General features: G+C 32.7%; 1 protein-coding gene across 1 annotated transcript; it reads left to right on the forward strand.

Annotated features, from left to right (window-relative positions):
• The first annotated feature begins 6,248 nt into the window (after positions 1-6,248).
• On the forward strand, positions 6,249-10,851 carry LOC109809321 (protein KINESIN LIGHT CHAIN-RELATED 1). The gene is made up of 3 exons (XM_029273516.2): positions 6,249-7,250; positions 8,917-9,825; positions 10,369-10,851. Exons 1-3 carry the CDS (start codon positions 6,742-6,744, stop codon positions 10,601-10,603), a joined length of 1,653 nt encoding a protein of 550 aa, XP_029129349.1. The 5' UTR covers positions 6,249-6,741; the 3' UTR covers positions 10,604-10,851.
• Positions 10,852-11,509: the final 658 nt, after the last annotated feature.

Here is an 11,509-nt window from a genome sequence, read left to right on the forward strand (position 1 = left end):
CTTTTTCTGAGTGGATATTCCTTTTTACCAACAGATTATGTCCGTAAAAAATTTACGTTTTTCTTGTATTATTAGATGATTTTAATTGATGCATGTTTAGTTGCAAAATAATGATTAAATTTATTAGCATCATTATGTTTGTATGTTGTGTGTTGATGTATCACCCAAATGAGAGCATCAACATGCTATTAATTGATGTTTGAATATATTATATGTGTAGCATGTACTTTATATCTCAAAACAATTATGTGAAATTTTATTATGCAGTATTTGTTCTCTATTCAATGAATTCTCTTGTAGCATATGTTCCAATTTTTAATGGGCTTAACTTCTTTGACTGAAATGAACAAGTGCAATTTCACCTCGATGTATTAGATCTAGACCTTGCTATATTGAAAAAAAAAGTATTCTCTCAACCTTAGGCATCACGAAAGATAAAGAGAGTAGAAAAAAGAGTCAAAGGGAGTAAAATCTTGGTTCTCTTCTCTTCATAAGAAAACCAAAGTGCTCTAAGAATTAAAGGAGATTTCCATTATGGAGAAAGATACATATTATTCGTTATTATTATGTGAGAATCATGAATTTCAAATATCTTTTTAATTTTCTATAATTGATAGTATTAGAAAATTATAACTCTCACAACTCACACCCAACGTCACTCCATTAACACCCAATGTTAATCCAAGCAGAGATGGTTTTATTTTCTCACAGCCAACGTTATTCAAATCAAGTCCAACATGACCAATTTAGAGACTTCCCTCTAACTCACGTCCAATGCCATCGATCTTGCACACAACGTAAGTGAGGTAGAAAGCTTCTAACGTTATGCTTGTTGCCTTGAAGTTGCATTTGATGCAATGTGAATTCTACACTTTAGAAGATTCATGATTTTTCTCAATCCACGTAAAACTCAGAAGATTTCCAAATGTAACACAAGGTAACAAATAAAAATCTAAGACCCGCAGTGCACAATGTCTTCTTCTTCTTCCCTTTTCCTCACCATTTTTGTTTTCTCCTCACTTTCTATTCTCTTGTTCCAAATTGCTAAGCTCCCTTGTTGTGTTGTTGTTGCTGAAGGTGCTGAGTAGAGGTGTGGATTGCTAGCTGGAAGCACAAATCTTCCTCTTTTTCATCTTTCTCTTCCCCTGAAGCTCAGATTCTTCTTCTCCGAGGTAAGGAAAGCTAGTGGGTTTGCATGTGGTGTTTTTGATGATTTCTAAGTTGCATGTTGTGTTGTGTGTTGAAAATTGATGATTTCTTGAGCTAGATCTTCTTGTATTGATGCTTTTATATGGATTGGGTAAGTTTGCATGTCTGGTTTTGGTGAAAATGGTTAAGAACCTAAGTGTTTCTGTCATCAACGGTTGAGCCCTTTGGGGGTCGCGTGCAAGGGGAGCATTCCTAGGAGGCAAAGAGCATTCCTAAATCTGTTGGAAATTTTCGACGGAAAATTTTCAAAGGAAAATTCCGTTGAAAATTTTTGACAAAAATATAAATCTGTCGAAAATTTTCAACAGAAATATCCGTCGGAAGGATTTATATCCGTCAAAAAATTTCCGTCAGAAATTTGCACTTTTCTTGTAGTGAAACATTCATATATATTATTATCAAGCATTCATATGATTAAGCACCAATTTTCATCATATATTATTCATACATGATCCAACTTCAACATTAAAACATGCGTAAGCATCATATTTAATTATAACACTAAACATACTCATGCCCAACGTAGGTTAACTCGCGCCTGGCCTAAATCCAACCTGAGAGCTTTAGGGCTCTCCCACGCCTAGCGTCGAATTACCACGCCCAACATCATTTAGACAGAGACCCCCCCCCCCCGAGAATCACGCCTAACATAATATACATTGCGCTCGGCCTCATGAAGCTAAAGACTTCTAGGGCTTCCACGCTCGGCGCACCGAACCCTACGCCCAACACCATATCAGTAAAATAATACAAAGCCACTATCTGATATCGCGCCCGACGTAGCTCTTCTCACGCCTGGTGTGACTCACCTAGAGGCTCCCATCTCAAGTCGCATCTGGCACGACTAACTTTGCACCTGGCATGATTAGAAAATGGCTGCCTCTAATGAATGCATGTCTGGCGCAAATTCAAACAGCAACCCCCAAAACCTAGAAAATTCCATCCAAAACCTAAAAATTTGAAGAATTTGCACAACATGCAAACCATACAACATGATATCCAATAATCATACAATCTATAAACACACTCAGATCCTACATGCACACACCTCGTACATCAAAATCATCAAATTTCCAAAATTGACCCGAGACCCGAAGTTGAGAAAATCCTTGATTCAGCCATTGATTCCCTAAAATCAGGCACCAATTGAGTTCTAACTCACATGCAACCAAACAACCTATGTTCTAGCTTTGGAAACTTTAAAAGCCCTTCTATTAAGCCCTAATCAATGAACCTACAAAACCCTTCAAATTGTATCTGATTCAATCCAGGTACTGTAGACATTCCTTCATTTCCACCCCAAGCATTTTCAATTTCCCTGTGAATTTTATGAAAAAATATTTCATGATTTGTTGTCATTCTTTCACTTGAAAATTGGCTCAAAACAGTCAAGAAGAGGAAGAAGAAGAAAAAAAAATATCGAATGGTCGACCCACAGACTTCAATCTACCAAAATCAAGCTTTGTATCCTGAATTCAAAGAAGAGAAAAAAGAGATTAGTGATCTAGAGAAAAAGAAGAATCAAATAGAGAAATTTAGGAGAGAAAGGAGTTCACGGACCCATAGTCCTTCTCTCTAAAACTTCTCTCTAGAATTCCTTTGAGAATGAGTTTTTGAGGTTTCATTCTCAAAGAAAGTCTTATATACCCTTCTCTCTAGCGTTAACTAAACTTTAAACAATAACTTACTACGTTAAAGTCCTAATTCAAATATGTTTCTTAATTTAATAAAATACATTAATTATAATTTTTTAAAGATATATATACTATAATTGGTTAGGAGTTAGTGCAATATTAATTAAGAGAGACAAATTGTATAAGACATACATCATAATTAGCCAAAAGAAAGAGAAATATCAATTTGAAGAAAAAATAGTAAGTAATGAAAAAAATATGAGAAATGTAATGTTATAATATCAACTTCTTTTATTAATGTCCGTGTAAATTAGGTTTTTGGGTTTTATGTCTCATTTAATTAATTTATAATCTTATGATTGTTTTATTTATACACGATTGTTGAAATTTATAATAACCTCATGCCATACGTGCTCTGTTTTCTCATTGGTTGAACTCTAAATTCTCATTTATTCTACCCACGATAAACAAACGCCTGAATCTTTCAATAAATTACACCAAAATCATTTGAAATTTGCTTCAATATGAAAGACTTTGGTCTAGAATAAATTTGGCTGTGATTTTCATAAAGTTGGTAAAATCTTTTTTACTTTTTAAGATATTAAAAGGGTTGGTTGAACGAGGGAATATTATATATCATTTTCAAGTGGGCAACTGGGTTTAAATGCCACTTTCAAAAAATAACTAAATAATAAATTATACGGGCTAGTGACTATGGTTGTTCGATTAATACTCTCTTGTTAATCGATTAAGGCTACCTAATATAATGCTCTTTTGATAACTAGTGCAATACAGTTTCATGTTATTTTTTCTATATATAGAAAATTGAAGAAAAAAATATATATGATAGTGTTCTTTAGTTACATAGTGACAAATGCAAAAATAGAAAAGTCTAAATATTTTTTTAAATGTCCAGTAGTTGAGTTTAATTACAGTGTATTAATGTTTTTTAGTTATTTTTTTATTAATCTTTTTTTAATTCATATAGTTTAAAATTACTTTTTAGTCCTATACTTTTTAAATCCTTTTTAGTTTTATCTCATTCGTATTAATATGATAGAGATCTTTAATTTTAAATATTATAAAAAAAATGTATTAATAATATATATTATATGTATAGGTAAAAAAAAGATATAAAACATCGAAAAAATTAATTTAGGATAATTTTAACAAAATAAATTTGACATCAGAAATACAAAGTTGAATACCTTTATCATATCAACACAAAAGAAATAACGTTATAAAAAATTAATGACAAAAATTAAAATAATTTTAATTTTTAAAAAATATGAATTAAAAGATATATTTTAAATTATAAGAACTAAAAAAATATAAAAAAAAGAAGCAAATATAAAAAATCAAAATTATATATTTTTAATTATAAAAATTAAATGATAAAATAAGTGAAATTATAAAAAATTTAAAAGTATATTCAGCTTATTAATATTACTAAAAGAGATGGAAGGTGAAATGAAATTTTAGAATGATTTAATTACACAAATTACATTCAGTTTTAAAATTTTCATTATACTAAAGAGCCCACAATAGTAAGAGATGGAAAACATTTAAATTCTCTTTTTATTCTAAATTAAAAGGACAGTTTAAAATAATCTCTCTTTTTTCATTCTGTATTTTATTTTTCTTCCAACAAACGCACAGCACCAAAAGGCCAATAGTGGGCCTAAAAGTCCTATATAGTGAGTGGGCCTTCCTCTGAATGTTGAAGCTTTCAGAATTTTAACTCAGACATTAGAAGAAACGTAGACCATAAGAAATTTGCAGCGATAGGAGAACTCGAATTCTTTCAAAATCTTGGCTTTCCATGTTAGATTACATGTTAAGAGTTAAGACTATATGGTCAAAATGACAAGTAATAAATACAACATATATCTTAAATAATTAAACTTGCTTTATAATCAAAGTCCTCAACAACTAAAACTCCCCATACGTACAACAAAATGATATCATAGTTTTCTGTATTGATGACTTTACTTAATCATGAATTATTTCTGTTTTCTCTAATGTTTGTCCCAAGTCCAATTATTATAACAATTTTGTAAATCCTAATGATCACAATTTTCAAAAGCAAACTTCAGTACCAAACATTCATATTCTCACTACCTCTAAATATCATGGTTAACATTTTGATAATTTAACGATATTTTTGTTATCTTACACTATAACTCACGTAAGTCTTCACTTTTATATTTGAGAATATAACCATCTCTTCATTTTATTTCTTAATTTTATAAAATATTTACTGAAGTTATTGATTTAAAAAAAATTCAAAATGTTATTTACTTTAATTATTTCTTCATTATTCTTTTGTTATAATTATTATTGATCATAAATTCATTCTCGATTATCAGCTGTTATTATTATAATCATCAAAAATATTACTATTACTGTGACTATTTCCATGTTCATTATATATTACATTTAAGTCAAGCACCTTTATATATATATATATTAATTAGTACTAATATTAGGTTAATTTGTTCAATTTTCCTTCATAATTTGATTGAACTTTTAAATATTTGTTTACAATTCTGGCAAGTTTAGTTTGATGGAAGCATACAATTTGCAATTTTTGAGAGTAAAATTCGTCAAAAAAAAAATTGAAAACAAAATTTTCAACAAAAATAAAAGTTTGGAAACACAAAATTCATATTTTATATTTTCGAGGGTGAAGATTAATGAACACAGTTTTATAATAAGCAAAATTAAAATTCACGATCTTTATAATACTGAAAAATTAATCTTTTTAATTTTTAAAAATGAAAATAAAATACAATAATTAAAATAAAAAGCTCACTTATTTATTAATCCGATCAGGGCAGTTTATTTCTCAGCTTTTGAAAATTTTGGTCCGGAAAATGCGATGTGTAAGGACAATGCACTAAATTTTCTCAAAGAAATAATAAAGATAATATTTTGTGAAAAAAGTGTATGAGACACAAACAGCGATGAAACGATAAGAAAGAAAGCTAAAGAAGACATAAACTTAAATGTTTTCAAATTAAGATTAAGATTTATTAATTTCCATTTACTTACTTTCTAAAATAATATCAAAATCATAATTTTTTCGATTCATAAAATCATAACTTATTTATGCATTCTTTTTTATAAATAAATGCGTGTAAATTAATAACTATAAAAGCTAATATTGAAATCATAAAATCATAAAATCACACTATTAAGTATTAACTGCATATTTTTTTTTTTTTGACATTGACCGAAATATTCACTTGTCACAAGTTAGTATGAACTTTTTAAAAAATATAAAAACATTAACTTACTAACTTATTTAAAAAAAAATGTTGATAAATGCCAATAACATTTGTTTAGAAAATATTTAAAATAATTTATTTATTGTTTATTGCCATTATAGTTTGTTGTAGCAACTAACAATGTCCCTAATGTCAGGAGCAAACTAGGTTACCACGTTTGGTAACAGAAGACATTGGGCAATTCTCTGTCATAACCAAAGCAAAGCAGAATTATAAACCTCTCTGCAACACAACACCACCACTCTCTCTCTCTGCAATCATGGACTTTATCTCTCTCTTCTTCCCTTTCTTCCTCGTCAAGCTTGTACTCAAATTAAAGTATCCAAATTCCCCATTCATCATACGTTTCCTCCAAGCAACCTTCCACCACTACCACCCCTAATCAATTCCCACCTTTTCCCCTTTCTCTATTTATCGCTTCCCAAACAAAATAACAACCCCAACGATTCCCCTTTCTCCTTCCAAACCCCTAATTCAAAACGGTGAAGCTTCCGTCGTTTCGTCCCCCCACCACCCACCCAGAACCCCAAACCCACAAATTAAACGCTCGCCATTCAAATTCGCGGCTAAAGTTTCGATTTTGAATTCTGGGCATTCGATATTTCTCCATGCAGCCCTTCGGCGTTCACCTCGCCGGCGACGGAAAGAACCCGCCGCCGCCGAAGCGGACCGTGAAGAAGACGCTAGTTGTAGAAGAGTCCTCCCTGGACAACCCGGATCTGGGCCCGTTTCTTCTCAAGATGGCCCGCGAAACGATTGCGTCGGGGGAAAGCCCGGTAAGGGCCCTGGACTTCGCCATTCGGGCCTCGAAGTCGTTCGAGCGGTGTGCGGGCCCGGGCCTGGAACTCGCCACGTGTCTCCACGTGGTTGCTGCGATCCACAGCAGTTTGGGGCGGTTGGACGAGGCCGTTGAGGCCCTGGAGCGCTCCATTTTGCTTTTGGAAGGCGAAACCGGGTCGGGTCAGGCCATGGCCCAGTTTTCCGGGTACATGCAACTTGGAGACACTTGTTCCATGATTGGACAGTTGGATAGGTCCATTTCGTGTTACGAGTCGGGTCTGAAGATCCAAATGGACGTTCTGGGTGAATCCGACCCGAGAGTTGCTGAAACTTGTAGGTAAAGAAACTCTCAAGTCTCACCTTAATACCTTATTATCCACCATGATCATCTCATTGCTTTTACTATGGCCCACATGTTATTCTAACAGCTTGTACTTGACCAATGTATAATGATTAATAATATCGCATGTCAAGGGAAATGCATTTTACATAAATAATTTTCCGTACGAATGCCCCCATAATAAGATAATGCTCTCTTTTAATATTTAGGAATGAAAAAAAAAATGATACAAATGGTGATTGACTTTGTGTGAGAGAAAATAAACATGGACGAACAAAGAAATTGTCGGCGGAGACATTAGATCACGAGGAAGTGGTAACTTTTCTTTTGGCTACAAGAAAAAAAATTGGTTATATTAGTGCATATTTGGTATGAGTTATTTTTAAAGAAATAATCATTTATTTTCTAAAGCTTTCTCTGATATAATAATAAACCAATATATTTTTAAAATAAGTTGGTTTAAATTAGATTATAAGAAGAACTACCGGAAATTATTAGGTAGGGATAAATGATTTAAAGCCTTTATCTTATGGGCATCACATATCTATCACTCATGTGCTGGACCCGGTTTTGTTAAACATCTAGTTATTGGCCACACAGTGCCTTTGGAATCTACTGTGAATTTGTGCATGTCGGTTTCAGGATCTAAAGCATTCAACTAAGCTGAAGCATCTTGGAAGTAAGCTATGAATGTGATGGTCCATGTTGAACATTTAAGAATGTGTTGGATTTTCTATTAAAAAATTAGTTTTAAAAAGAAAATAGACACTTGAGCCAAACTTATGTCTTACTAGTTACTAGTTACTATATGGAGCACTGCTCCAGATGACTTACACTTTTGAGTTAGGACCACAAAATAAAAGAGAGTGAAAAAACATATCCTAGCCTTCCGGTTATATTTGTTTTTTTGTTTTGGAAATAACTTAAAAGTTAATAATTTTTCGATAAATGTCAAGTGGTGTGGAATTATTTCAGAAAACAGTTTTTAAAATAAAAAAATGTGAAGAAAACCAACTTGACCCTTATCCCCTCACCATATAACAAAGTGCTCTCTCTCTCTCTCTCTCTCTCTCTCTCTCTCTCTCTTTTTCTTTCTTTTTTTGCGGCATATACAAAAAGCTCCTTTCTTTTGTACTTGAAGAAGCAGCAGAAAACTGCTGCATCCTTGAACATGTACTATCAGCCATCATCTGAGCAACTAGTTGATAAATTGAATGAATAGGTCTAAGTTTAAAATCACCAGAGGAAGTATATAATAAGGGAGAATGTCTGAATGCAATTGTTTAATCTACTTTCCTGACTCTGTTGGGATGAAGTAAATTGGACTGTTTTACTGAGAATAATGAATTCAATTAAGAGAGTGAACTTTACTGTAAATAACTCAATTTTTTTTATGATTTTACTTGGCACTCAGTTGATAGCACCTTAAATTAGACAGCCTGTAAGAGTCTCTATAAGTTTAAAATAGTGTTTTCTTCAGATGTGAAAGTCTAGTTATCTGTTTGCAGGTGAAACTCTTGGAAATAGTATGTTCTTTCTATAATTTACTAGCTATTCTTTATGATTATATATTGTCAATATCATGTCTAGTTAATAGGTCCAAGACACTTATGTAAGATGGTGCTGAAAATTTTCCTAAATTATTGCTTTCCATGAAGGGCAGGTACCTAGCTGAAGCTCATGTTCAAGCCATGCAATTCGATCAGGCAGAGAAATTCTGCAAAAAGACCCTAGAAATTCACAGGGAGCATTGCTCTCCTGCTTCCCTCACCGAAGCAGCCGACAGGCGTCTAATGGCCCTTATATTCGAGGCCAAGGGAGATTTTGAACCAGCACTTGAGCAACTTGTCCTAGCTAGCATGTCAATGATCGCCAATGCACAAGACAATGAGGTTGCAGCTATTGATGTTAGCATTGGGGACATCTACTTGTCACTATGCCGTTTTGATGAGGCTGTTTTTGCCTATCAGAAAGCTCTAACAGTGTTCAAATCCACCAAAGGTGAAAGCCACAGTTCTGTGGCATTAGTGTACATTCGCCTCGCAGATCTTTACTACAGGACAGGGAAATTAAGAGAGTCAAAATCCTATTGTGAAAATGCCTTGAGAATATACAGTAAGCCTGCGGCTGGAACAACCGCCGGTGAGATTGCGAGCGGCTTGACTGAAATCTCTTCCATCTATGAGGCTCTAAATGAGCCAGAGGAAGCGCTGAAGCTGTTGCAGAAGGCGGTGAAGTTGTTGGAGGATATCCCTGGACAATATAGGACAGTTGCAGGAATAGAAGCTCAAATGGGAGTGATGTTCTACATGGTTGGGAGGTATATGGATGCTTGGAAGTCTTTTGAGAATGCTATCACCAAGCTGAGAGCAAGTGGGGAGAGTAAATCTGCCTTTTTTGGAGTTGTATTGAACCAGATGGGGCTGGCATGCGTGCAACTGTATAAAATAGGGGACGCTGCCAAACATTTTGAAGAAGCAAGAGAGATATTGGAGAGAGAGTATGGAACATATCATTCTGACACTCTTGGGGTGTATAGCAATCTTGCAGCAACTTATGATGCCATGGGGAGGTAAACATCTTTTGCTTCTTTATATCATTACATGTGTCCCTTTGTTTTGTTTTTCCTCTCTTTGCTTCTCACACGTAGTTGTTAGTTCAAGTGGAACTGGGTTTAATCTCCTTAAGTAAGAACACAAATTCAAATCTTGTAAATGGAAAAAGCGATGTTAGAGGGGAGATTCCAGTATTCCATTGAAAGTGGCCAACCAGGTTCCAGGTCACTGACAAAATCAAAAGATATTTCACACTAATGATTTAAAAGAAAATGCTTGGACTGTCATCTTTGTTGCACCATAGAAATTTCATCATGATCACTCATTGTGCTGGAGACAATTCTTTCATGGCATGTCATGAAAAATGTGTGTTCCCACTTCTTCAGTGACTTGACTTAAAAATGAAGTTTGATGATTGTGCATATCTTTTTTGTGTTTGCTTAGAGGAATCAGGGTAGGACTTTTTTGTGATCCATGAAGCATTGAATTTATGGCATTAAGATGTAATGGTGTGATGATTATTTCTTGGTGGGTGATTTTTTTTAATGTTCTGTGTGCAGAGTTGAAGAAGCCATTGAGATATTGGAATACATACTAAAGATGAGAGAAGAAAAACTTGGAACTGCAAATCCAGATGTTGATGATGAAAAGAAAAGGCTATTTGAGCTTTTGAAAGAAGCAGGAAGAGTTCGGAATAGAAAGGGAAAATCGCTTGAAAACCTTATAGATTCCAACTCCTTAAAGATGAAGAAGGAAGGAAAAAGTAGATGGTCTGCTTTTGGTTTGAGAACTTGAAAAACTGGTCTTGTTCTTTTCTTTTTTTAAAGCAGAAAATTACCCTCCTTTATAGTATATTTTAAAAGAAATGATAGTTTTACATAACTTTTGGTTACTTAATTTAATTTTGATTAAAAAAAAAGGAGAAAGAGAAGAAAGGGAACGAGGGCTGATGATTAATATTTTGGAATTTTGTGAAAAAAAGTCATGTATAATTGATATATATGACTCAATATGTTTTTTTCGTTGGCTGATTTTATTTTCCATATACTTTTTTTTTCGACAATACTTTCTTCGATCGCTATGTTTTTTTTTTGTTTTTATCATTTCTTAAATCGCTATCATAACTTGATATCAAGAATTGGAAAATATCATTCATAATACAATATTAATTAAATGAAGACTATTTTAATAATAGTTTTATTAAATTATTAAATAACATAAAATTAATTAAAATTTACTTATGTTTGAAATTATTATTAATGATATTCTTTTGTTTTTATTCAAGAATGGAAAGAACACTTTATTAAGTTTTTTTTAATAATTATATTATTAGTTTTGTTAATAATTAATTTTTGTAAAAAAATTAGTTAATCATTTTTAGTAAAATATTTCTTTTTAATCACATTTTTATATATAAAGTTTAAATTTAAAACTATGATTAAAAGAATGGAGTATAGTATTACTTGAGTTATTAAGCTTAGTTAATATATTTTAATAGTTGAGTCAATGGCTCCGTACCCTTTGCTCAGCAAAGGCAATGAAGATTGAATGATGGATGATGGATGATATCAAGAAATAAAATAAGAGCAAGACAGAGTCATTGACTCGGGTCGTTAATTTAATTAATGAATTAGTATGTGTTCGTGTAATAACATTAATTAAAGTATAATAACCAAACCTTATGCGATTCACCGGTAAGAG

The sequence above is a fragment of the Cajanus cajan genome, chromosome 5, assembly GCF_000230855.2.
Source record: "Cajanus cajan strain Asha chromosome 5, NIPB_CcT2T_4, whole genome shotgun sequence".
In the NCBI taxonomy this organism is placed as follows: domain Eukaryota; kingdom Viridiplantae; phylum Streptophyta; class Magnoliopsida; order Fabales; family Fabaceae; genus Cajanus; species Cajanus cajan.